This window comes from Pelodiscus sinensis, chromosome 9 (assembly GCF_052426305.1).
Source record: "Pelodiscus sinensis isolate ZL-2025 chromosome 9, ASM5242630v1, whole genome shotgun sequence".
NCBI lineage: Eukaryota > Metazoa > Chordata > Testudines > Trionychidae > Pelodiscus > Pelodiscus sinensis.
The window spans coordinates 3,671,708-3,699,329 of record NC_143060.1 but is presented as its reverse complement, the minus strand read 5'-3'; the positions used below and the strand labels follow the sequence as shown (position 1 = coordinate 3,699,329).

The 27,622-nt window shown below is 46.6% G+C and overlaps 1 protein-coding gene across 1 annotated transcript in view; it reads left to right on the top strand.

Moving 5' to 3' along the window:
* The window catches only part of TESK2 (testis associated actin remodelling kinase 2), a 122,566-nt gene extending 97,872 nt beyond the window's left edge, over nucleotides 1-24,694 (top strand). Inside the window, exons 6-11 of the mRNA XM_075935868.2 lie at nucleotides 1,753-1,835; nucleotides 4,981-5,056; nucleotides 6,729-6,812; nucleotides 10,044-10,130; nucleotides 17,103-17,250; nucleotides 19,921-24,694. Of these exons, the coding sequence (XP_075791983.1) occupies nucleotides 1,753-1,835; nucleotides 4,981-5,056; nucleotides 6,729-6,812; nucleotides 10,044-10,130; nucleotides 17,103-17,250; nucleotides 19,921-20,930 (1,488 nt within the window). The 3' untranslated portion in view covers nucleotides 20,931-24,694. The remainder of the gene's footprint in view (nucleotides 1-1,752; nucleotides 1,836-4,980; nucleotides 5,057-6,728; nucleotides 6,813-10,043; nucleotides 10,131-17,102; nucleotides 17,251-19,920) is intronic.
* Nucleotides 24,695-27,622: the final 2,928 nt, after the last annotated feature.

The following is a 27,622-nucleotide window of genomic DNA, read 5'->3' as shown; positions in this document are numbered from 1 at the left end:
CAAACCAGGAATGCAGAAGTGGAATACATTTTTCTGCAGGGAGGAAGGCAAAATGAGGTCAGAGAAACCGAGGAAAAAACAGAAATCAGTTGGAAATTCTTTCTTTGAAGAATGAGGAAGATACCTTGCTGATTCTTGCATTCATTTTCTCCCCCAAAACACTGCCTGTGCTGCAGTGCTACAGGTCCTGCATCAGCTAAGCACTAGGGATGTTGATATTGTGTATTTTAGTAGTCATGTAGCTACAACCATTTTTAGTGGTTACACGGTTTCTAAGATACTCTCCACGGCAGCCAATGAGCTCCTGGCTCCACTCCCAGGGAGTCACCTGCCACTCTGCGCTGTTGCTTCTGTATCAGAGGCAGTAGCATGGGGTGGCAGGTGGAGCCTCTCCATGAGAGGAGCCTGTTTAAAAATCAGCTCCCCATGCAGACTGGCTCCCACCTGCCACCCCATGCTGCTTTCTCTGATACAGAGGCAGCAGTGTGGGGCAACATCAGTCCCTGTCAGCAAGGGGCCTGAGCGCTCCACAGACGGAGGCTGCGCTGGCATCCCGCCCCCCCTTCCCGCACTGCAGCCTCTGATAGTGGCAGCAGTGCAGGGTGGGTGGAACAAGCGGCTCCGTGGTGCTGGGGGGAGGACAGCTTTTAAGCCAGCTTCCCCCAAGCACTGGCTCCAGCTACCCCACCCCAACTTGCAAGGGTTGCCAGATAGTTTCACAAAAAATACCAAACATGGCGGGGAAAAAATTGGTTGAGCAAAAAAACCCTAATGTTTTACGTCTAGTATTTTCTGTTTTTGTTTTTTTTACCAGACAGAAGCTGCAAATACCGGACACCTGCCAACCCTAAGTCTTTCTGTCTCTGATACAGAGGCAGCAAGGGGTGGGAAGGTTGCGTATAGTCATTTGGATTAGGCTTATGGATTAATTGTTTAAATGGCTATATGCTAACGTTCGTACTAAGCACAAAAGAATCACAGAATATGAGAACTGGAAGGGAGCTCGAGAGATCGACAAGTCCAGTCCCCTGCCGTCACGGCAGGACCAAGCACCAAATAGAGCATACCTAGATGCTTAAATGTTTTGCTCAATGGGGATTTTAGGAAGGAAAAGATGCTAAGTCCCTGATTAGTTATTTCCAACCAACTACATCCTTTAAATGTGCAATGGGACTATGTATTTGACTTTATTTGAGACTTAGCACATTCAGTTTCCTGTATCTAATTTTCAACAGGAAACTTATAGTGTAAATCAACCAGTACTTTTAAAATACAGTGTTGTAAGTGGTTAATTTAATCAAAATTAACCATGAAAATATTTAAAGATCATGCTTTTCTCATGTACTTTAAACTGTACTAATCGGTGTTTGTGTTAAAGTCCTGGCACACACTGTAGAGAATTGCAAGGGAGTTTGTGTTTATTTCAGATTTTAATGTTTATTTCAGATTTTACTGATATAGGAACGAAATTATATTAGCTCTTGCTGAAGCCTAGATACTTGCTGCCCCTGGATGTCTGTTGCCTCAGCAAATTTGAGGAAATTATTAACAAAATATAGGGCTGGTTACATCACTTGTATCATTGACTGGCAAATGCCTGACTTTGGTGTATAGTTGGGCACAAACAAAAACAGTCTTTCACAAATGAGTATCTTTTAAAATAAGCTTTCAAAATCTTGCTGCAAATTTGAAAACAATGTGGAATTTAAACCCAGACAATGTTAAACTTTCCTCCTTTCTCTTTACATTTAGAATTGTTTAATAAGGCACGATGAAAATGGTTACTCTGCAGTGGTGGGAGACTTTGGGTTAGCTGAGAAAATCCCTGATTACAGGTATGTGGATTCTTCAGTACTAATTACATTCAAGAGTAAGACTGTGCTGCCTAAAGATGACTATGATCTAAGGAGCTGAATGCCCGAGGGCACGTTGTTACGTTTTCTTCTGATTTCAGTCTGCAGCTACAAGCTAAATGGAGATGGGTAACCACTCTAAGTTCTTAATTACAGTACACAGCTTTGATTGATAGTGGCACTTTTTCTTTCAATGTTCCAATGATGAGAGCTTGCCCAGACATTTCAATAGGTCTCCAAAGCAAGTGTTGAATTTTTATTTGGATTTTTTGTAAAGAACTGCCCATCATTCTGAATCTGGGTTATTTGTCTGAGTGCTCTCTTCAGTGAGTCCAGCTGTTTTAATCAGCTGCTTCTTACAGTCAGTGTTCAAAAACATTACAACATGAGTCTCTCTTCGCCTTGGACTAGTAGTTGCAATTCAGGGTTGTAACCAAGAAGCATTTCCATCTGATAGTGGGTTGGCCTGTTGTGGAATGAGATAATCTCAGTGCATTTGAGGAATGAACAAGGGACTGAATCTCACAAAACACCATCACAGTTGGCATCTTGCCTGTTTTTATACACATCTGGTATAGAGGCCAAGGATTTGATGGAGCTATTGCCCTATCTGTATGTAGTCCTGTGTCTCCCAGGATTCTGGGGCCATGGAATTTGCCAAAAAATTATGCCTCCGAATCTAAGCTTTTAACTCAAATAGCTTCTAGCCTATATGGCTATATGAAAAACGTCATGCACGTGAACAAGTACTGTCTTACTGAGACTGCAAACAATCTAAAACAATAGCTCAGGGAATTGTGAAGCTCCCCATTCATCTCAATCAGGTGCTGACTCGGAATATTATAAACAGCAGTTTAAATGTCAAGGCTATTAATTTTTTTTCTACTGCTGATAAATTCAGTGGGAACATCCTCTGTTTATTTCCCAATCCCACACTACCTCCAATTCCTTCAGGTGCTAAAAGCCTGAGCAGACTATTACCAAATCACCAGACTTCAAGCTTCTCTTGCTCTTTTCAAGGTGGTGGTGCAGTGATGTTCTGTCAGCACACATTGTTTTGAGATGCACTGAAAACCAAGAATGTAGGAATAGCCTAAAATAAATGCAACGTGTAACTTGGTATCAAAATAATTAACACAGCAGTTACTGGGTGGATTTCAATATTCATTTTTAATTCAAACTCTAGTTTTTCAAATGTGAATGATGCAGCCATGTAATGTCCCATTTGCTGACTGCTCTGCCCTAAGACTCCAGAGGCTGTGCCACAGAATGTAGATCTCACTTGCCTCCAAGGCTCAGTTGTTAGAAGTGGTTCGTCACAATCAGCATTACAGCAAGCTTGTGCTGCTGCTGTTTGTGTTCATCGCTGGACAAGACTGCGGTTTCCATCTGCATGGAAGTATTGTAAATCAGAGCAATACAAATTAAAGTCACCTCTATTGACGACTCCTCCTAGCTTTTGCTCAGCTGGGGGATTTGCCATATAACTGCACTTTGTGAGGTTTTTGAAATTTTTGAAATAATTTGCAAGGATTTTAAGGATTTTGCTCTTATTTATTGTGTAGGTGTGACAGACCGGGCTGTGTCTGGGCACAGCTGAGGGCGTCCACTCAAATCCGGGGCTCCTTACAGCCCCCAGACTGGTGACCTCTCCAAACAGGCCACAAACCAGTCCTACAGGGCGCTTCAGCTGCCTGCCTGAAGCCTCACGAGCAAAACCCCTCCGACACCCCAGCAATATCCGTGCCCCAGATGGCCCTGGGCCTCATACTCAGGTGTGGGGTCTTAGCACCCAATCCCACCTACCCCGAACAAGTTCTGTCCAGTCCCAAGAAACCAGCCACAGATCCCTGGTCAATTTACCCTTTGGACCTTACCCACAAATCACGCTGGGCCAATCCTTTAGCATCTAACATCTAAAGCTTTATTATTACAATAAAGAAAAGCAGGAGAGTAAGGTTGTTAAAGGAATAGTACATTACATGCATCGAATCTCCATGTTCTCAATGCAGGCTCTAGCAGAGATGTTACAGCTGCTGGTTTAAAAGTTCTTGTTGCGCATCCTAGGATCAGGATGGGTCCACAGGTCTTTCGGGCTCTTCGATCCCTGCATTGCTGCCTCTGGGATGAAGTGCTAAGCTGAAGACCAAGATGGCGTCGACCACATGGCCTCTTTATACAACCTTCCTGGTCTCTTCTTGGCTGCAGCAGGTCACCTGGCCAGCGGCCAATCTCTGTGTTCCCTGCTGGCAGCTCTCAGGTGTCAGCCCTCATTCTTTAGGTGTGTCCTTGGCCCATCGAGTGCCATTGTCTCACAGGGCCTCGCTAATTAGCATGTCCACAGGCCAGGCCCTGCCCAATGCTCAACCACATGCAGGGAAATATTCAGTATCCATACAAGTACATGCTTATAATTGCACACACAGACATTATACAAACACATGAACAGCATACATAGGATCAGCAGACAGTAAGCTCCTATTCAACACCCCACATGGCCCCCCTTATACCATTTTTTGGGGCCAGCACCCCCATCTATGGGTGCAGCAGTAATCTGGCTGCTTCCCTCAAATTCAGTAACGTGACAGTGGGCCTCAGACCAGACTGACTTTTCTGACTGGTGAGCAGAAACTTCCTAAATCTTGACAGCCAGTCAACATATTGTCAGAGATGAGATTTACCAGGTGGAATATCTTTCAGAATGGCTCCCAGAGAGCCCTCCAGTCATGCAACAGGACAAGAAAAAAGTCTTTCCCTCCTTGACGATGTACTTGAAAATGAAGATTTCTGTGAGTTCCAGCAGAGGTCAGAGGACCTATTCTGACAGCTTGGCTGTTGAGCGCATCCAAAGACTTCCGGCTATCGAGTCTAGAGCTTACAGAAAATGAAATAAATAAAAGCTGTTTCAGCAAATAGCAACAGAAACTATCTGCTATTTCAGAAACTGTCCCTAGATTCTCAGGTCCTTTCTGTGTGTCAAAGAGCAGAATCCAACATGAATGCTATGGGAACCACTTGCACTATTTTTTCTATGCTGAAAGCTGCTCACGAAATGTTTTAACATTGAATTTTCTGAACATTCTCTCTGTCTCCCCCTTCTTCACTCCTCCACCTTGAATGTGAAAAGTGAGAAGCTTCCAGTGGTAGGGTCACCCTTCTGGATGGCACCTGAAGTTCTCCGAGATGAGCCTTACAATGAAAAGGTGGGTATGTTTAAATGAGTGTCATTAGCAGCTGTTTCTTTTCAGTGCAGCTTTTGGAGGTTTGGAAACATTAAGAACTGTACAGTTATCCTGCCACGGTGACTTCCTGCACTTCTCCTTAGCAGAGTTGGGTAAAAGAATGTTTTCTACGCTTGAAGCAAGGTGTCAATTCTGACAACAGCTCAGTAGGAACCTACCCAGAATTAAGTGGTCCTTGTGTACTTATGCAATTTGATTTTGAATTGATAAATAAAAGATCTACCTTCAAGGGAGAAAACTAATAAGAGAAATGTTTGTAAGTTCCCTTGTTTTGAAACGTTGGGAAATGGCTCTGTCAAAGGAGATCAGTGGAGAAGAAGTGGCTGAGGTCTAGAAAACAATATTTTCAGTCAAGTTTTGCTTAGTACAGCTTTATCCACTTGGCATTGTAGAGATTCCTGTTAGCTGTTTTCCCTCCCCGGAACACCACTCTGTGGTAAAGTCCACGCCCAACCAGCATTCAACACCACTGGGCCTTGTGTCCTCCCACCTTCTCCCAGTTTGAGAACTGAAGCAGCGGCACAGATATTAGCACGTCAAAGTACTGTCAAACTTCCAGTTCTTTAACTAGTATTTGGCTGCATTGTTTCTAATGTGGGCCAAGTGTTTACATGGCTGCAGCAGCACACCTGGACTGATGCAGCTGCGACGCTGTAGTGCATCTGGTGAAGACACACGGTCACCAGATGCTGTCATTGATAAAAGAAAAAAGCTGCCAGCCACTCGCTAAGGTTATGTTGGTGGGAGAAGCGCATGAATGCTTGTATCGGTGTCGCTTATGTCACACGGGGTGTGGAATATTCAAACCTTGAACTACGTGAGTTTTGCCGGTGTATGCAGAAGCGTAGGCATAGCCTAAGAAGGCCACTTCACCTGATCTCTTTGGGGCAAAAAGTGCTAAGGGGGAAGCAATTGTAAGTTAGCTTTCCCACCAGTGCAGCTAGAGCGCTGAGTGAAGGCGCTACCCATGCAAACAGAAGACCTGCTTCCATCAGCAGCTGCTGCGAGGTGGTAATGAAGTTGAGAGCAGAAGCCCTCCTGTTGACATAGTGCTGCCTACACTGGGGGTTAAGCCAGCTTAATGGCAGCACTCGGGGGTGTGGCTTTTTCATGCCCCTGAGCAACGTAAATGTGTAGTGTAGATCTGGGCAGGGGCATGTGCGTGCTGATCCTGAACGGGGTGGCCCCTTGCTACTGCTCTGTAGACCTGGCTTCCATGTTTGCTCAAGGTTTATAATTTGAGCAAACAGCAGCTGGCAAGAATCTGTGAAACTTGGACTCCCTGTGAGCAAGTGATAAATGAGCCTGTCTTGTGACAGAACAGTGCATTGTGAAAGGAGAGCAGAGTTTCACTTGTCTGGACGCTGCCAGGGCAGCAGTGACTGAAGTCACATTTTACACTCAGTGAAGGAATTTTGTTGTTGGCCATGGTGCAATAGCAGCACTGGGAACATGTTTCCACAACACGAAAATGCAGGAAATATTCCTGTCGGTTATCAATCGTGAGGCTCTGCTGGTGGCTGGCTGCTCTGGTCAGCCTTTGAAAAACACCCTGTGGTCAGGAGAAACCTACTGGCAGATAAGAAAGCTTAGTGTCCATAATGAGCTATGTGGTTATTTTCCCTTCTCTCAGGCGGATGTGTTCTCCTACGGTATAATTCTCTGTGAGATTATAGCCAGGATACAGGCAGATCCGGACTATCTCCCCCGCACAGAGGTAAGTGGGGAGTGTGTGTAAGGGCTGTGGGAGGTGGGGAATGGTCATTAATAATTGCCACGTTGCTTCCAAAGACATGATGAATGGCTGTTACCGTTCAGGGGCCTCTAACAAATCATCTGTCCTTTGGCAGAGCTGCTCACAAAAGAATGGCACTGAGACCACATTTTTAGCACAGGGTTACTCAATCTTCCGCCAACTGCAGACTGCATTGGAAACTTGCCAGAAGCCCAAGAGCTGCACCTAATTGGCATAACATGGGACAGATGGCAGCCAGGTCCTGTGTAATACAGAGGGGCAGATTGAAGAGGATGCTAGTTGCAGCAAACAACACTCCATCCTGGATCACGCTGGAATGCTGCATGCTGGGACCAGCATTCTCTGTGGGATGCTCCTGTTTTATTAACGAGGCTGTGGATCCCAATCCCTATTTTAGCTTTATCTGTATTAAGCACTATGAACCTGATCCAGAATCCTTTGGAGTCAGTGCAAATGCTCCCATTGACATTATTGGCTTTGGGTCAGGCTCTGTATGTTAGGTAGTTCTTAGTCACCTTTGGACAGTTGTGACTAACCCTCCCGCTTCTCTAGTTCAGAAAAATTGACCACTGCTCAGAACTTAAGATGCTGTGAAGTACAGGGTCTGCCTTCAGAACTGGAGACCTTGTTGGGAGTGTTTTTAAGGGACCTGATGATTTTACAAGTAGTTCCAGAGCAAAACATTGCAAAGTTGACCATTTTGTCAGTTGGCTGTGATGAAAATATAAAGTTTCCTGTTTCTTCACAGACTAAATATGCAATTCATTTACACGGTTTGAATAAATGGATGGGCAAACATTGTAATTATACATGATAGAGCTTGCAGAACCACATGACTATTGCATATGAAAAATTCCTTTGTATTAGTCTAGACAGCACCATTCTCTTTCCATGTGCCATAAAATCACCTTGTATAAAAAATGCACTGCAAAGCTGTCAGAGGGAGGGCCAACTCTGAAAAGTAGCGTGTTTAATTTTAAATATTGCCTCACTGGAACTACACGAAGCCAATAATCTTAACTTTAAACCCATAGACGTGATTCAAAACATTTTAAACAGGGTTAATTCTCTTCCCTGATCAGCTTTCAGGTTTTGGCAGTTGATTCTGACCCTCATTCACTCTGCCTGCACGGTGTCCCCCAGCCAGACTTTCCCAGTCTGTAAACGCTTCCTGTTCTTTTCTTAACTTTCTTTCATTTGTCTGTTAGTTTTCTCTTCACTTTCCTCCCTTTTTGTTCTCATCTCCAGGCTCCATGTCCTATTGTCTTAATTGCCCCTGTTATGGCTGGGGTTTTTCTCCTTCTTACCTTTGTTTATTTCCTCTTCTCCATCCTGTGCCCACAACTTGCATTCTTGCTCTTCCCTGCTTCCCTCCTGTCTTCTTCTTTTCCCTGCAGTAAGAGAGACCGATTAGTTAGCAGCTTGTGCTCAGATCACTGTCAAAGGGCATTCTTCTGGATCCCTGGAGTTTTCATTGGATGTTGAGGGATCTGTTAAGTCACATTTTTAGTATTGATTGAAACCATTCAACCAGTCACAAATGAAACATGGCGTGACATTCCCTCGGGTGCAACCTGGACAGATGGACATCTGTGTATCCTCAGATCTCCAGCCTGGAGCGTCTTTTACATGGCTTCATTGTGAGAACAAGTGCTCCTGCTCCTGCTCTCACAGCCCCTTGTGTGCAAAATCCCTCCCAGATGAGTAGTATGAATGGTCTGTCTAACCACTCATGAGTTACATTGCAGGGCAACACCAGTGAATTCCTAGTCCCAGGCTTGTCCCCAAAAATGTGTTTGCTGTGTACTGCTCAGCTCTTTCGTTGTGTGCAGTACAAGCGCGTAGAAAGTCTGTTATTTCAACAATAGAAGATGATGTGCACAAATCGTGTTATCCCAAAAGGAGGTTCCCAAATACTTCAAAGAGACAGTGGTTTGGATAAAACAAGACAAATTTACTAACTACAGAAAGAGATTTTAAATTATTAAAATGAGGCATAAAATTCAGAATTGGCTACAAAGAAATGCAAACTAACACCTAATTTAGCAAGTTAAGTATATTCAAAGCAAAGGCTTTTCTCACCTCATGAGTCTTTGCTGGCTGAAAGTCTCCTAGCCAGGACCTTCAACCTGTTCAGTTTCTTCGAGCATTGTTGTTTCCATGAAGAAAGAGAAATGCAGGAGAAAGGCGACATGTTGACTGTCCTGTATTCTTTTACTTTTCTCTCCTCTTTGAGGATTTCCTCCAGCTGAGGTAAAGGCAACAGTCTGTCACACAGGAGCCCCCAGCTATTTCATGGCAAAATGTAAATTTCTTGTTCATAGAATTGCCATTTTCCCAGGTAATTGTCTGTTTAATTATGCTGGCACCTGATTTGTTTGAGCTACTTTTCTAACCTTGGAACATGTTGCGGCAATGATATTCAGTAAAATCTTACAATTTTCATACAATGCTGCTAGACAAATTTTACTAGAACAATAATGTTCAGTAGGTTATAAGTTTTTAAATGGTACTTTATAAGGCATATTTTGTACACAATTTATCATAGTCTTACAAAAGTAGTGATCGTAGAGGCACAGTCTGTCAAGTGGGTCTCCACGTAATCCTTTCTTGCTTTATTGCTTTAGTTGAGAGCTATTCAGTTACACATTCAAATTGTGCAGAAATTGCATACTAGATGGGAATTATGACTTTGTTCAGGAAGATAAATTCATGGAGGCTAGGTCCATCAATACTTATTAGCCAAGATGAGTAGGAATGGTGTCCCTAGCCTGTCTGTCAGAGGCTGGAAATGGATGACAGGAGAGGAATCGCTTGATGGTTACCTGTTTCTGTTCACTTCCTCTGGGGCATCTGGCATTGGTCATTGTCAGCAGACAGGACACTGGGCTAGATGGACCTTTGGTCTGACCCAGTCTGGCCGTTCTGATGTTCTTAAAAATAATGGCTTTGAAGTCAAATTATTCTCCTGAAAGCTTCTTCTACCAGATAATTCCCAGGGGAAATTTAATCTACCCATTGCAATACATGAGGTTTTCTCACCAATGCTCCTTTCTTTGTGGCTGCTCGCAGGGGTGGTGTTAATGGTTATTTCTGATAACTCTGTGTAGCAGCCTGTGAAATGAAGATGATTGGGTCACATAGAGGGGAGATATGCATCAGGACCACTCTTTGTTCTTTCTGTTTCTGCAGAATTTTGGATTAGATTATGATGCCTTTCAGCACATGGTGGGAGATTGTCCACCTGACTTTCTCCAGCTGACCTTCAACTGCTGTAATGTAAGTACCCTGCTCGAAGAGGAAGAGTAGAGCTGGTGCCCTTCAAAATCCAGAACTGTTTTTTTTTTTTAAACAAACTACAGTCTTGTATTCACCCAGCTTCCTGAGCCTGTAGAGCGGGCATGCTGAGCAGTCCCTAGTCGACTGCCCACGTGGTCAAAACCACTTGTGCTTTACTAGCGTTTCTAGGCTAACGAACCCCTTAGAATCCAGCCACCATAGTGCATAAGACACATAGATTTATTAGCAATTAATTCTCTGATGTCTTTCCCTAAAGAAGGCAGGAAAAAAGCAGTGAGACTGCACTGAAATCTCTTCATGTTTCTGGCCTATGGTGGGAAGAGAACAGATGATAAAACCCTGATGAGAGCAGCTCTCTACGGGTACGTCTACACAGCACCCTAATATCAAAATAAGATGTGCAATTTGCGCTGTGCAATTTGCTTATCTTAGTTCGATTCTATTTTGAAATAGCTTATTTTGAAATTCGGTGCGTCTACAAGACCTTAACACTCAAGGAACAAAGGTTACAGGGATACCGACATATGCGCGCCCATTATTTTGTACCCTAATTGAATTGATTTAGGGGGATGGTGGGGAGAGGAACACCGTGCACCAAGCTTTCAGCCAGCTGCTGTAACAACACTTTGCTGCGAGGTGCCACTACACGTTTCCAAAGCACTTCAGAGACATTGACCGATGTTTACGTTCCACTCTCCAGTTTTTACAGCTAGAAAAATTAAGCACAGAGATGAAGGGCCAGATTTTCAAAAGTGACCTTTAAAACTTCTCTCACGTCCCGACACGTGTTCCATGTCCGGGTGTGCATGCATGTGCACTCCTGCTTGGAGACCTTGCCAGCAATATCCGCTGGTCCAGGCCTGCGCTCTAGACGTCCCTGTGGTCCAGTCTGAGGGGAAGCAGGGAGGGGATGGACCTGCTGCAATTCCAGTTCTGCTCAGCCACTTGCAGCACGAGATGGAGCGCTGCGGTGTCCTTAGCTAGCTATGCAGCTTGCTACCATTCTCAGTTCATCTTTTCCTTCCTTCGGTATTTTCTCTGAGTTCTGTTGTTTAGCACATTTTGTGCTTTTGAGAGGGAGGTGTTCCCCTTCCCCTCTTCACTTGCCTGATCTGGGCTTTTTTTCCCCTTCGGGCCTTGATCTGTGGCCTGGAATGCGGGTTATGCCAAGACCCCGAGCTTCAAAACCTGCTAAACTGTGTTCCCTCCCCAGCAGTAGACACTCAGGCTACCTCTGCATCTGGGACGGACTCGTGTCCTGCTCAGGTTACAAAGGCACTGCTGTGCCCCCTGTGTGTCAGTGAGCTGTGTCCCACCCAGCAGCTTGGAGTCTTCTCCCCTCCTTGCATGCCCAGCTCCCTGGCTTTCAAGGTGTCCTTCCGGGCCTCGCGCAGTGTACCTGACATTCTGTGGTTACCACCGTAATCGGGTGCTGATTCCAGGCTGCCCCCTGCAAGAGCTGAGTCAGGGGGAGCTGCTCCCGCAGCTGTGAGGAGCCTAGGTCTCTTCACCAGCCCTGGGTGTGGGGAGGAGGGCTGTTTGGGCTCCTTGCCCATGGCAGGAGGGTTGGCCATGGATTCCCACAGCTGCTAGTGCAGCTCTCCTTGGCTTGGATTGGGCTGGGGGGGCGGGTGGCACTGGGAGCCATTCCCCGTGCAGAGGTGGTTTTATTAGAGCTGGGAGAGCTCTCTTCCAGTGTTGGAGTCACTTAATGTCGGCTGTGTAGACAAAAAGCCATTTCCGTACTGGCACCTCTCACCTGTGGCACCCTCCCAGAACTTCCCCAAGCAATGGGCCCCTCAGAAGGCAGTTGGTCACATCCACTTCTTAGCGCTCAGAGCGGTTCATTGCACTTGCCAGTACTTCCCACCCCACATCAGGCGCTACTTCTTCTGAATGTGGCTGGACAACGGAGCACCCCTGGATTGAGGAGGAGACACACCCCAGTGGATCTGGTGCCTGGTGCACCACCCAGAAGATCTCAGCAGTTTATCTACCAGGAGCACAACGCACAATGGTGGATTTCCTTACTAACCAGGAGCAGGGACTGAGCAAGGCAGCCTGGGAGAGATGTCTTGCCTGGGTCATCCGGACAGAGATCTTTGAGACACACCATCCTGCCCAAAGTGCAGGCGAGGGGAGTGCATGGCCACAACTTGACAGATGCTCTAGTCGTCTCTTGGCCTGACACTGCTGTATACTGACCTTCTCGCACCTTTCCTGCTCAAGCTCATGAACCAATGAAACCAGAAAAATGAGTGTCCATCCTCTTTGCGCTGTCCCGGTGGAGACAGGTGGGGTTCCCAGAGCTGGTTCATGTCTGTGTGTCGTAATCCCTTCTCCATCTTCCCGAGACCAAACCTCCTTGACTGGGAGTCAGGACATGCTCCACCTCAGGTATGGCTATTATCTGGCTCCCTGCTATTGAACACGCTGCTTGCCAGAGCCACAGACACTGCTGCTTAAAGCTAGAAAAGCCTCCAGAAGCGTGAGTGCTTCCAGACTAGATGCAGCCACCATTTCGGATCTCTGCCGAGGTCCTGACACACGATGTCCATTATGTGCAGGATTTAAAATCCAAGGTTAATTGCTGAGCTCCATTAAGGGTCACCTCGTGGCCATCACAGCTTTTCACCCCCTTTTCCCTCTAAGGGTTTTCGGTCTTTACCCCCCTGATCATTACAAGGTTTAACCAAGGCCTCTTTAACCTAGTCTGTCCTAGTAAGGAGCAAAGACCTCAACTTACTCCTCAGAGCACTGATGAAACCCTCATTTAAACCTGGGGTGGGGAGGAACCTGTTTTGTCTTCTGTTTGCCCCTTAAAACTTCACTCTTCATAGCCATCACCTTGGCCAGGAGAGAAGGCAGCTTGGAGCCCTAATGGCTGCCCCACTGGACATTTGTTTTCGTGTGAGAAGGTGACACTTTGCCCAGACCCGCACTTCCTACCTAAAAACCCTTTGGAATTCCACACACGAGCGTTTTTATGCCAAATCTCCCTTGTGGAGAGAAGAAATGAACCTCCATACACAGAACAAACCAGAGCTCTTGCCTTTTGCCTAGACAGGATGAGGCCTTAGTCACTGAGGTGTTTCATCTTGGTTGCAGAAGGAATGAAAGGGTAGACGGTTTCCACCCAAAGGCCATCTGACTGGCTTGCAGGATGCCTCTTAATCTGTTATGAAGCCTTGTTCCACCATGCTTGTTCCACCAGGACTCAGTCTACACTTGTAGCCCTACTGACAAACATCTCTGAGACCTCTGCAGGCCAGCCATCTGGTGCATGGGTTTCCCTGCACTGTGCTTTCATGCCTTCTTCCAGTGCCCATGCTGCTTTCAGGGACGCTCTTCTCCAGTCCCTACTGAATCCATCTCCTTGGATGAGAGACTGCTCAGGAATCTCCTGGTGTGGAGCCACCCGCCCGTAGGGACACACCTCCGAGAAGAGGTGACTTGGGACAGTCCCTGGAGAGCTTTGAATGTGCTGGCCCACGCACCTCTGCCTCGAAGTCTGTCGCTGGATTTTCATGGTGGAGAAGGAACTAGTGGCAGCAGGCCTGACCCTTCTTTAGATACTCCGGTACCAGGGTATCTAGGGTGCAGGCATAGACCTGCCAACTCTGCTGATGATTATCTCTGATCCCGAGTGCACAGACACGCATGGGCGCATGCATCTCAAAATCCAGCTGCCTACTGTGCAAGGTCAATAGCCTCCCCTTGTGGCGCTCTCATTGGTGCCAGCTTACCGTAGATTTTAGGAATGCTTCTGAGGCTCTGTGCTCCTGCATGAATTGAGTTGGAAATGGGGGGTGCTGCTAATGATTTCCATTGACGATATGGGCCCTCTGCGGCTTTGATAATCAGCTCCCAACAGCATCAAGCTGCACATCCAAACATAGAGGCCACTTGGGCAGCACTGCCTTAAGCAAGCTGTGTTAAGACACAGAACAAGTTAGTGCCAGAGCCAAAAGCAGCCTGGTCTAGGGGAATTGACGGGGGAAGGGAGTTGGGCTCCCCTAGATTCTGTTCTCGCAGCTGCTAGTGATGCTTTACCCTGTGACGACAGGCAGGTCCCTGCGCCTCCCTGCCTTGGGTTCCCCATTGATTCAATGATGAGAACACTTCATCCGGTGTTGCGAAGATCGATTAGTGTTTATTAAGTGCTTTGGACAGTTGAGGTGCACCATGCAGCGAGGGCTAAGTCGTTTTATTAGAGCTGGGGTTCCCCCAGTGTTGGGCTTAGCCAGTTAGACCATGGGGCATGATTAAAAGCACTTTCCCTGCACTCTGATGAAATTCGTAGTGAGCGAAGCTTTACTCTGAGAAGTGTTTCCTTTCTCTTGTGTGAGAATTAGCTGTATTTGCAGAGGGAGAATTGTTACATGGTGGCTAGTACCAAATGCGCTCCCCAGTTAAATGTTCCTTCCCTGAATGTGACAGTGGACCTACTGCAGCCCCGGAAGGTACATGGGAACCATTGGCCCACGGATTTAATCATTAACAAAATTCCTTTCCCTGTAAGCATGTTGTAATTCATTCAGCAAATCTACTTGGTGAAAGGGAACCCAGATAAGGTTTGCTTGTATCTTTACACACTTTGTGCTTTGCTAGTGAGTGATCTTGTTGGTGTGAGCTCTACCTCCAGGTCTGCACTGCAGCTGGAGGCAGGCCTATGTCATGTTCTTATTATTTCCCAAGTCAGCAAACAGTAATGGAAACTGTGTGGCTCAGCATAATTAGCTGCACCATAAATATGCAGGGACGTGGTGTTTCCTGCAGCAAGTGACACCATTTAAAGACACAGAGCAGTAAAAACAAATCCAAGTTCAGGGAATTAAAAAAACTGTAATTCATCATTATGGTTGAGTGTTAAACATGGCCAAGCCAGGAAATCCAAGATAAAGGTCCCTGCTGCAGCTAGAAATCACGCCACACACAAGCTTACAAGCAAAACCATGTTCCATGTGCAGAAAGTTCCATGGGTATGCAAGGTGGGCTGTGAGAGCGGCAGTCTCGATGGCTGAATCCTCAGTAGGGTTGCCAGATGGCTTTACAAAAAATACCGAAAACACTCCTCCCTCCCCCCAAAAGAAACACCGTGGAAAATTCTGTTGGGGGAGGGAAAGGGGGACACCAAAGTTGTTGAGCCAAAAAACGGGCACAGCGCCTTTAAATGGCCCCATGCTCCTCTCTCCCCCGCCAGACACGGCAGGGGAAAATTGTCCCTGCTGGGCTTCCGTCCGAGGGCAACAGGCAATATTGGATATTTCACATGTCTGGTATTTTCTGGGTTTTTTTTACTGGATGGGGGACCCAAATAACAGACAGTCCAGGTGAAAAGTGGACACCTGGCAACCCTGATCCTCAGTTGCTCCAGAGCAGAACTTAGAGCAGCTGAGGGAAGAGGCAGAGGTATCTCTTGGAAACTTCCTTTCCGTTCCCTTTACCCCTCGCAGACCCTAGCCTAAGAGCTGTTCTGATTTCTTACCGCTTGCAGTGCTCCCTCGGATCCGTTACATGGATAAGGCTCGCCAAAGCACAGAGCTGGCTATGCTGGCTTTATGCCACCCAGATCTTAGCCTGTCAGAAATACCCGGCTGCCCTCTGGTGCTGTTTTAAGCAGCCACAGTGGATTTTCAGCCTCATGTTGCATCCATGGCCAGTGATTTTCATTCTCCTGAGTCTGTTCTATCTCCTAGGATCTGCAGGGCAGTTTTGGGGAAGCCCTTCAAAACCTTTTACAAAGCCCTGCTGCCTTCTGAGCATTGTGTTCTGGGGGTGGGGGATCTGCTGGAGCAGCCCTGAAGGTGTTGCTTGCGAAGCTGCCCCGAAGCGCCCCCCCGGCGGCTTGCAAAGCCACCCCATGCGCCCCTACAAATGGCCCCTGGCTCCCTGTGCTCAGCAGCGCAGCAAGATGGCGACAGCCATCGGGAGCCTGATGTGACCAAAAAACCTAACCCATGGTTTTTAAAGGGGCAGAGCTTCCTTTTTTTTTTCTCAACAATTCTGGAGTGGTTCTTCGCATTTTTTTTCCCACCGCTGTTTCGGTTCTCTTCATTTAATGGGTTGGCCACCCTTGTGCTGGAGGCCCATCACCTAGGAGGCAACTCTCCTCCCCCTCATTCGTAGTGGCCACTTGAAAGGGTCACCATGGTTTCCCATGTAGTTTGGTTTAACTTTTATCTAGAGACCTGTTTCTACTAGGCAACTGATTTTTGTTGGCTCATTGGTGGTACTGTCAGATGCTTTTCACAGTGCATTGACTTTATCTACCCATGCACAGTCTCGCTTCTTGTCTGCTGCAGGAATTCTGTAGTAGAGATCCAGGACCAAAACTCTTGGTATTAGGTGGAAATGAACGAAGTGGAAGTCAATAATATTTCAAGGTGTCAGATTCTTGTCTGATCAGCTAGGCTGCCTGGGGAGCTTTCCATAACAGGCATTGGTCGGTCAAGGAAAAATGTAAAACCTTCTTAAATAATGGCATGAACAGACAGATCTGTTAGCATTTGTACTGGTCCAGGCACTCCAGATGGACTCGTAATTATTTGGCAGTTACTGGGGTCCAGAAATTAGATTCTTGCACTGTGATATTCCCTATACAAATAAAAACACAGCACTCCCCCTTAGGTAGTTTAATTACGCTGCAGACTGTGTCTGCTACATAAGAAACCTGAGACCTCTCAGCTAATTATGAAGTCTTCAGTACAACTAAGCTGAGATTTACAAATGGACAGAGGCTTTGATGAATACATGCTGGGTTTCCCACTTATTCTTGCGCAGTTTGCACTGGGCATGGACTTGTATTGCACTTCCTAAAACACGTCCCCAACCCCAAAATAATCTGAATATCCTAAATTCCTGAAAATTGTCCCTTTATCTACACATCTCATAGGCAGGATGACTTAGAGGAGGCTACTTGTTTTATTTGGCTTTTGCATACATTCGCAGATGGACCCAAAGTTGCGTCCTTCATTTGCCGACATCGTCAGAACACTGGAGGAGATTTTGAACCGCCTGAGAAACGAGGAGTCTGAAAGAGAGAGGAAGTTGCTGAGTCTGGAAGGCACAGAGAGAAAACCGATCTCAATTTCCAAAGGTGTGAATGAGGGGGGTGCACTTCTGCAGTGGCTGTTAGAGATGATTATAGTGAAGATAAAGTGCTTCATGTCACAAGGGACAGTTCCTTCTACCCACTTCCTGTGAAAAATATAAAACCAGAAGTAAGATTTAAGCCTTTTTTAATTTTTGTTCCCAGTTCCTTTAATGAACTCCATTATGAGCATTGTGCTGGAAAAACCCTGCCTCAGTATCTGATCATAAAGGGAATACGGTAGCTCCCGCTCTTAGAGGGACGGATAGTTTACCTAGACCAACACTATCTATCACTCGGGTGTTTCCCGCACCTAACAACAAAGTGCTGACGTGGCCCCCTGTACAGGAAGATGCTGTCCTGGTAGGTGCTCTTGTATCACAATGATCCTTACATCTCCTGCCACGGTACTTACAAGCCATGTTGTACAGAGAATGACTTGAGACACAAGTTATTGGCCCTTATTTTACGTTTCCTTCCTTCTGTACTAAGGCATTCGGCTTTACCATGGGTCAAACTGTGCACAGGCCTTGGCGAGAGGATATTTTTTTAGCGCGCTCTCAGACTAATCCAGAGTAACTCCTGTTGTAGTTTGAAGCTCTCAAATCTTGCAAATAGCCAGAGCTGGAAGTAAGTGCTGCCTCCCCTTATAAATCAGTGAGGGAGTTGCAGGCCGGGACTCACAAGTTGCTGAGGGTTCGGGGGTGGCCATATGAATCCTGGCGGCATTGGATTTGGAGACACAGTGGTGCATGATAAATGCAGTTTCATGGCTTGCCTGTGTGGTACATGGCTTGTCCCCACCGCACCCTGGTATAAATATGGTTCTCTGTATGCACACGTAGCACTTGTGAAGTGCGCTGGGACCCTTCAGGGCAAAGGGTACGGTCGATACAAGCTCTATCCCTTGCCCAGAAATGAGGTGAGCTCTGGAGAAAAGTGGAAACCCCAAGGTCAGCAGGAATGCCTTGCTCGCCTGGCGTGCCTTTCTGTGCAGTGTCCTAGTGCCACCTAGTGTGCAGACGGGATAGGAGTCGCTGCCGGAGAGTGAGAAGTCGGATTAGTTTGCCACTTTTATAAAGAGTTGGCTTTGGGGGTTGAAACCCAACAGTCCGCTTTCAAAAACACAGTTCTACAGTGCAAGAAAAGAGGGTGTGCCTGCCATGGCCGCACCTGGGGGGAGTCCTCCATGGTGGGGTGCAGGCTAGGAGAAAAGCAATGCCATGGGGAGCTCCCCATTTTGCATGTATTGTTTTCTTCCTCCTTCCTTCCCCAGGGTTCCCACAGCAATAGGGAGAAGATACTGCATAATATTCTTCAACTAACCTCTCTTTCTCTCTGGACCGGTGATGTCCTTCAGAGCACACTCTAAACTGTTGCAGGGTCAGAAGAAAAACTGAGGAATTTGTAAAAGCGGCGAGGAGTCCTGTGGCACCTTATAGACTGAGGAATTTGTGTGTCTATCTCCCAAACAAAAAGGAAATCTCCCACTTCCTACCTAATCAGTTGGCATTGCTCAGTGGTAGCTGAGAGAGACTTTCAGGGGCAGCATGTGCAAAAAGGCACCCAGCTCCAACAGAAAGTCAAGAGCTGCTAGGTGCTCACTCTCTGGCGTGCCTTTTAGAAATCTCCCCGGTTGTAACTCTTTTCCCATACCCTTCTAATGATGCAGCTTTTACTACACTGCATTTAAACAGTTCATATTAATCTCTCATTACAAAGTGCAACTATCAGCTCCCTTGTTTCTGCAGTGGATAATGTACTGTGTTAAGGCTCATGTGGAATTCAATCTCTCTGCTTTCAGAGGGAACTACTGATATTTTTGTCTTCATCTTTCACATCATGAGGGTGTCTTAGCTTTTGTGAAAACCTCCCTCAGCATTTTTGCATTACTATTTTTTTTTAAACTGTAATCTTCCCTCACCCATTCCTGCTCTTGGGTTCATTCTGCTAGTATATGGGACTCCAAAGAGACTGGGAAAAGAGAACAGCTAAAACTGTCCCCTCCCAAGACCAGCTCATTGGCCTGTCTGTTTACTGACGGGGGACTTGAAGGGTCCTAAAATGTAGGGTTTGTGTAACAATTCTAAAATATACTAACATTTTCATTCATATCAAAGTTTGTAAAACCGCCATCTCCTTTGGGTTTTTATTTCCCTGCTTTATTATAATCCCCAAAATAGCACTAATGTGGACAGATTTGACCTTAAATAATAGTGAAACTGACCAGCCTGAGTGAAATGCAGAAAGTAAAAGTACACCAGTGCGGAAAAGCAAATTCAGACTTCAGAATTACTTCACTTGATATGTTAGGGGTTCCTAACACAGGGAAATGATGCTTTTAAATGACTATTTCAGTTATCCCTTGTAAATTAAAAACCCAGCGGAAGGATCTGGCTCCTTCTGGGATCCCAGAGGTGTATTGCTCCATGTTCAGAGCACGCGCATACACTTGGGAGAACAAAATTTCCCACCATTTCTTGAATTCCAGGATCCCATGCAGGCACTACAGGTAACTCAAGACCAGGTGTTTGTGGAGGATGCGCCCTGTCAGAGAGCATCCTTTGTAAGTCAGGGTCTCTCCCTCCTTCCGTGCAAGGCTGGGACCCACAGAGTGAGCCGGAGCACCAGCATGTCTGGCTGCCAAACTAAAGGTGTCTGTCTTCTTCTTTTCAGGGCTGAATGAAAAAGCACAAGGAGTAAAACGTTTGAGTTCCCTGGATGACAAGATCCCGCCCAAGTCTCCCCGCCCACGCCGCAACATCTTGCTGTCACGCAGCCAGTCGGACATTTTCTCCCGCAAGCCTTTCCGGAAGATCAACGTACAGGACCCTTACTACACACCAAGCAAGGGAGCAGCACGGAAAGTCAACCCCTTCAATGCCAGAGAAGACCTGAAGGGGGGGAAGATCAAATTTTTTGACATGCCAAGCAAGTCTGTGATCTCCCTTGTGTTCGACTTACACTCCCCAGAGACAGGGAGCTGCCTGAAGACTAGCCAGCCCCTGTCCAGGCAGGTGTACAGCACAGACGGGCAGGAATTCTCTTTCCCCCCTGGCAGGCGCTGTAGATCTCTCCCAGTCTCTCCCGAACTTCTGCATAAAGAGTATGTCCCTTTTGGGGGTCTGTCCTCGATGATCAGCAAGTGCGACTCGACCCAGCTAGGGGCTGAGGTACGGCAAAAACTCCTGAGCAGCAGTAAGTACGGAGTGTCCGAGATCCCTCCATTTCAGGCCAAATCTCACAGGCCGGACTCTCCTTTGCCTCCAGAGCAAGAGGACATGGACTGCTCCGATGGGCTGGAGTCCCAGGAGGAAAATGGATTCTGTCCTGTTGGGAATACTAGCGAAGATCCAGGTTGTCCCCAGCTGCTAGTACAGGCTCTGCCTGAGTCCCTAAGATACAAGGGGCGCTCAGGCCAGAATTCAGGCAGCTCAGAAGAAGGCAGCTCCCCGACAGTGTTGTCGAGCTGTGCCGCCTCCGAAGACATGGAGGTGGAAGACGAGGTGCGGAAGAACTTACTGCCAGAGGCTTCCAAGTCTCCGTTCAGTGTTAACGTCTCTGTGGAACTGGGCAGAGAGACGTTGCCGTTTGAAGTGCTAGATATGGACAGCTCTGCCCCTCTTTCTCTGGCACCTTCTAATACGTCCGCATCTGGTGGCGTGCAGTCAAAATGTGACATTTGAGGAGAGGGCTTAAAACCCAGATATGTTCTTGTGGGGACAAATGGTCTCCATTCACTTAGTTTTTAACTTTTTCCTATAGTGCAAAGTCTTGGATATTACAGTGGATCAGAGAAACCGGCCATCAGGCTGCGAGGCGCCTCTGAAGAGACAGTGTTTTTTTTTATTTTATTTTTACCCGTGTGCATCATCCCTTAGCTCACCACAAGAGGAACCTAGCATCAGGCAGGATGTCCACCTGGGCTCCCATAATCATTGCAGGGCTGCAGGCAGCAGGAGCTGGGAGTGCGGAAGTGATTTGAACCCTAGCACTCTGTCTAGCTGGGCACATCTGTTCCGTGGGGAGCCTCTGTCTAATACTGGGGGAGAGTCTCTCTCTTTTGGATAGTGTAGAAACGCCTTCAGATCTGAGGGCAGGGCCTACTGGTTCATTCCGTATTCTTGAACACGTTGATTTCAGAAGCAAGGAAACCACACGTCTTCTTAAATGGTAGCGGCGCATAGCTGCTGACTGACGGAGGGAAGCATTCTGCTGCATGTGCTGCCTGCCTCCTGGGATTCACTTTCTGATACCATGATGTATTGTTCCAGTCCAGACACAGCAAAGGCAGGGACTTCATGTTTCTCCCCACCACCACCTGCATCTGTTACCCTGCCACAGAGGTGTTACTGTAGGTTTGCAAGAGGGTAGCTCAGACACCAGGCACATTCATTCATTGTGAAGCTGCAAATAACAGTTGTGCGTTGTGGACACTTGTCCATGACAAACTGGATTGAGACCATCAGCGCTTTGCACAGCCGCTTGCCAGACAGTGCTCTGAGAACAACTCGTCACTACTCCCCTTGGCCAGTGACCCAGAAACACCAGGGTCCCAGTTACCTTTCCTCAGGCCTGTGAGACAGCCCATTCCTCCTAATGAGGAGCTGTTGCCACTACAATCATGATCTGTCCCTGTTTAAACCAAGCAGCTTGAAAATGTAGAGAGACCCTTTGAGGAGGAGAGTAGGACAGGCTCACAAGAAAGGCGTTTGGCTTTTTAGAGACCCTGAAGAAAATCAATTTCTCCCCCATAAATTCCTTGCTGTGTATTTTGGCAAAAAGAAAGTTACAGACACGTGAATCTCCATTTGCCTCTGCCTGCAGGAGCTGTCTGAGTGCACTTTTCCACCAGAAACACTAGGGTGTGTAAGGCCAACTGGTGTGGGAACATTTGTGTATCTGAATCAGGTGCTAGCCCTGCAGTAGCTACACACCCACAGCTTGTCCTGTGGCCCAGTTTGCACAGCGTCCTGAAAGGGGCCGTTCACCTGCACCTCCCCCCGTGAGAACGCGGGGTTTTGCCTGCATTGTCACTCCTGACCCGGGCCATGCACACTCAATAGCCCTGGCACTAACTGAAACTCGTGTTTCCACACAGCAGCCTTGGGAGAACTCCACCTGGGGGTGGTAGAGGAGATATGAAGCAACAGGTCTCTAGATAGAAGTGAGGTTTATGCCTCTGCTTGCTTCCCCTGAAATAGAGAATGAGGAAGGAGGGTCTTACGGACCAGCCAGGAAGGTTGTTGGAGAATGAGCAGTGAACCCTGAGTTTGAGGAGCAGTAAATTGTCTTCTGGCCCATGAATTACTTAAGATTTCCTCTCTCGAAGTGAAAGTGGCCAGGAAGCTTGTCCCTTCCCATTGACTGTGAAGAAACAAAACAGGAATCCCTGGACATCCCTGAGTTCCTTAGCACAGCCCTTGGGTGGCGTGAAAGAAACATTTTCTGTCTCCAGTAAGGTCTTTTAACCCTTCTTTGCCCCGGCTCTCCCACTCCTCCTCACGGGTGCCCATTTCTACAGCAGCCCTTTTTCTCTGCCCACCCCCTTATTTGGCAGGTTTTGTTCAGTCCTGTGCATCCTCTCTGTTGGGTTGGGAGTCTACAGTGTATGGAGCTTTGTGAATGGCAGGCACCATCCACACACCTGCAGTTTCTGTTCCAGGCTGAGTAACAATCCTCCAGCGGATGCCTGGTGTACAACTGTAACCTTCCGCAAAGGAAACCCTCCTCACCAGCGGCGGTTGTCACGAGGCAGGGTCAGGATTGTGACTTCAGGCACACGAGCGATACCGTGAAGTGTTTATTGGTGGGAGCATCACCGGGCTGGGAGGAATCTAACCCGCATCCTCCTCCTGCCTTCAGTCCCACTGCAAAGACTGAGCACAGGAACAGCGCCTCCTTGTGGACTTTTGTTTGCTCACAGAACTGAAAGCAATGATGCTGTTGCCACAGCCAAGATCTCACTGCAGATGCCAGTTGCACTGGAAACTCTGCTTTGCCCTCTTCGATTAAACTTGACCATGGCGCTCTCACGGTGATGGGCCCACCAGTGGTTCCAGGGAGTGACCGTTTCCGCCTGGGGCTGTTTCAGGTTGATTCAGGATCTTTTAAATTCTATGTTCCCCAGAGATCTAGTCCAGTGTATTTGGGGGGGTGGGGATATTCCACGGTGTAAACCGAAAGCCAGCTGCATTGTGCAAGACCCAGCCCTGTCGTATCCAGCCTTTGGTGCCGAGCCGGAAATGGGTCACAGCAATGGAAGTGCCAAGACATGGTGATGGGCTGTCAGCGTGAAGTCTGTCCCAAGTACCAGCTTACCTGGCGGAACTGGCTGTAGGTCTGGCTTTCAATGGATGAGTCTCTCACTTAAAACCAAGTCTTGTGGTGGTCTGATTCGGTTAACACTAATCACAATCTGGCCACCCAGAGCCAGACTCCATCGGTTAGATGGAGGTCAGTCCCTTGTCCCTCCACAGATGTTGTCCTATATGGTATTGCTAGTAGCCCATGTTGTGCGGCAGCTTCTCCCTGCTCTTTATACACAGCCTGCTAGAATGGAGTTCAGGCAAGCCCTTAGATTGCAAGTTGTTTTGTTCCGGTTGAGTTTTATCATGGTTTTGACTTTTTTTTTTTTTAAAGGACACAATTCTCGCTTTTTAAACTATTTCTAGACACTGCTGTGTTCCCTGAAGAAATCTACCTTAAATTCACTTTAGATCTTTCTTTGTTGGATTCATTTAAATGTCTGTTATAAGCTATGTTTTGGTTGATGTTGCTGATAGGTGACATACAAGTAGAAGAGGACATACTGTCAATTGCTGCCCCTGAAAAGAAGCAGATGCCAGGCAAAGGGCTACAGCTAGGTGTATTCTATTTTGTTAAAAGGTGTTGATGTACAGAACGTTTCTTGCCAGTACAACTAAAGACACTTGAATAATTACTGTTTGCACTTAATGCTATTGTTATACTGCATGTCACTACATTTCTATGCAAAACTAAGTAATCTTTTGGGGCAGGTTTGAATAAGTTTAAAGATCTTTGCAAGATGATCTATTTTCATATTTATGAAGGAGTTTTATGTCTTAATATTTTGCAGTCTGTAAATAGCTAAACTTGTAATTAAAGGCTTAGGAAGAAGTTTGTAGCCTGTGTATAATAGTAAGTTAACACTGCCAGAAAAAAAAATCTTTGCAAAACAACTTTTCTAATATTGTGGATATTTATGAATTTGTAAAGAAAGCAAATCTTGTTTTATGTTGATTGATTTTCTGACTTTGATGTTTTTTGAACTATGGAAATGGTGTATGTTTTATTGGAACTGCAATAAGTAACCAAAGATGAATCTAGTTAAATATTTTCATAATTTTTTCTTGGTCAGTTTTTGTAATCTATTTCCCAACTTGCTTTCAAAATAAAAATAAAACAGAATTACTATTCTTGTGGTCAAGAGGAGAAAAGTAGAAAACTTTCTGCCCCACAACTCATTAAAGTGTTGGCAGTGCCTAGATGTGAGATATAGATTTGGTTTCATATACAGGCTGTCCTCACTAGAAGTCCAAGATACGTTCCAAAAAATTGGACTTATAGCGAAGCAACTTAAATCAGGGAATTTTTCCCCCATGGCTGACTTCCATTTGCACAAATTAGGGGCAGGATTTGTGCAACTTGAGAGCGGGGAACAGGAGGACTTACAATGCATCAGTTCCTACAAGCGTCAATGACTTCAGTGCAGAATAGCTGTATACCAGAGCAACTTATAGCGGGACTGCCTGGTAGCACCTTTATTTACGAAGTGCTGAGTTACCAGGGAAAAACAACACTCAGACTTGCACCCAAGGCACTGTTGACCTCCAGGTTATGTATCCATGGCCTCTTCCCAAAGTGTCTTATTCTGCTCAGCATCAGCAACCCCTGGCAGACAGTGATGATGTTGCAAAGGGATAGAAAACCAGGCACTTGCATGGTAGTTTAGAGGAAATGAGACAAGGGCCCAGGCCCTCAAAGGTCTTTAAAAAGCCTCTAATTCCCATTGAGTTTGGCTCATCCTTCTAAGCACTTAACACTGAAATCAATGGGCGTTAAATGCCTAAATACCCCTGAGGATCTGATCAAAGTCTCTACCATCAAGAACTTACGCAAAAGAGAAGTAAAGCAGGGTGAGGGATGGGGTGTATGTGTACACATACATACACGGGGTAGTGATCACAGCGCTTTAGCTTTTAAAAATCGGCCCCAAAGGAAGTAGTGGAAGGAATGAAGCCTTGAGCCATTTCTCTACTAAAATGGACAAGGCGGGACCGTGTCCTTATCTGGAAGTGGGCTAAAGACTTAGCACTTGATTAGAACTTATCTACACTTAAAGCAAGGTCAGCTGGGGGCACAGAACCTCACCCACCCATTCCTGTGGCTGAGCTACTGAAGTGCTTAAATCTTTGACTTCAAGTTAGAGAATCCACAATTTACAATCCTTTAAACCTGCAAGTGACCCATGCTGCTGAAGGTGAAAATCCCCCAGGCTGTGTCTAGACGGGCCAGTTTTTCCAGAAAATCAGCCGCTTTTCCGGAAAAACTTGCCAGCTGTCTACACTGGCCGCTTGAATTTCCGCAAAAATACTGACGATCTCATGTAAGATTGTCAGTGTTCTTGCAGAAATACTATGCTGCTCCTGTGCGGGCAAGAGTCCTTTTGCACAAAACTTTTGCGCAAAAGGGCCAGTGTAGACAGTTCAGGTTTGTTTTCTGCAAAAAAGCCCCAATCGCGAAAATGGCGATCGGGGCTTTTTTGTGGAAAACCGCGCCTAGATCGGCACGGACCCTTTTCCACAAAAAGTGCTTTTGTGGAAAAGCGTCCAGGCCAATCTAGACGCTCTGTTCCGAAAATGCTTTTAACGGAAAAGTTTTCCATTAAAAGCACTTCCGGAAAATCATGCCAATCTAGACGTAGCCCCAGTGTCATTGCCAGTCTGACCTGGGGGAAATTCCTTACAGATACACTGTTGTAAGGTATTTGATTTGCTTTGATTCTAAAATCAGTACTATAAAATGACTATGGCACATTCAGTAGGTTAAAACATGACTGAAGTCTCCCAGGGTACATCTGCACAACAGTATTCGAGTGCATCTACGCTGCCAGCCTTTATTTTGAAATCACATTGGGCTGGAGGACTTCTTACTCTGACTCCTGTAACCTGCATTTCATGAGAAGTAAGGGCAGTCGGAGGAAGAGCGCTCTTCCTGTGACTTCCTGCTGTGTAGACAGCGCCAAAAGCTGAATTAAGCTATTTCGATTTCAGCTCCACAATTTACGAAGCTCAAGTTGCGTAGCTTAATTTGACTTGAGCCCGGCTGTGTAGATGTATCCCAAATATTTAATTATCAAATAGGTGTGTTCCTGTAGTGATCAGTGCGGTGCCCCATGCTAACATTTGTATTAAAGAAAACACAATCACAAAGTTTATGGATGGCACAAGTAATTTCACACGTATGAAAGCCCAGATGTTAAAAATGGCAGGAATAAGAGCACAGGGCCGATGATAGCATGAGGATTGAGAACTACTATAGTCAGTCAGCAAGGAAGAGAGCAAGCTGGCTTTCCAACATGTGCAATGATATGGACATACACCCCTTTCTAGAGCCAGCAGGCCCTACCTGGGAAGGGTTCAGGAGCCACGTACACTGGGACAACTGACAATTAATAGAACTCAAGAGTAACATTTGCAGCTCTGCCTTACTTCAGGGTGAGAGTCTCTTTCTGTTTAAAGCTCCACTAGTCAGCATTCTTGAAGCAACACATTAATAGTTTAAAATCAGAAGGGGCTGCTGAACCTCACCCACCCATTCCTGTAAGACCTCCAATCGCTACTAGTGACCTCCTTGAATCTGGACTTCAAGTTGCATTGAATCCACAATTTACACTTTTAAATCTGCAAGTGACTCATGTCCCAGGCTGCAGAGGAAGGTAAAATCCCCCAGGGTCACTGCCAGCCTGACCTGGGGAAATTCCTTGCAAACACTAGTCAGACGCTGAGCATGTGGGTAAGACCCAGCCAGCAGACACCCATACAAGAATCCTTTGTAGTAACTCAGAGCCCTTCCCTTGGGAGTGTCCTGGCTCTAGCCATTGTGGGGTCTTGCTCCTGCAGTCACCAGTGGCCCACAAGTCAATGCTGGCAATCCCATCTGTCCATCTTTTCAACCACTGCTCCCCTGGGCAAGCTGTGCCAGGTCACTCCTCCCTCTGCTGGTAGGAAACTGGCGCCCCGTGTTGAGACTCCAGTTGGAGATACCGGTTTATATTCACTTGTCCGCAGTGGTGCCTGACTCCTCTCCTGCCCTGCTAGTTCTCGGATGTCGTTATACAGAGCAAGCCCGTCGG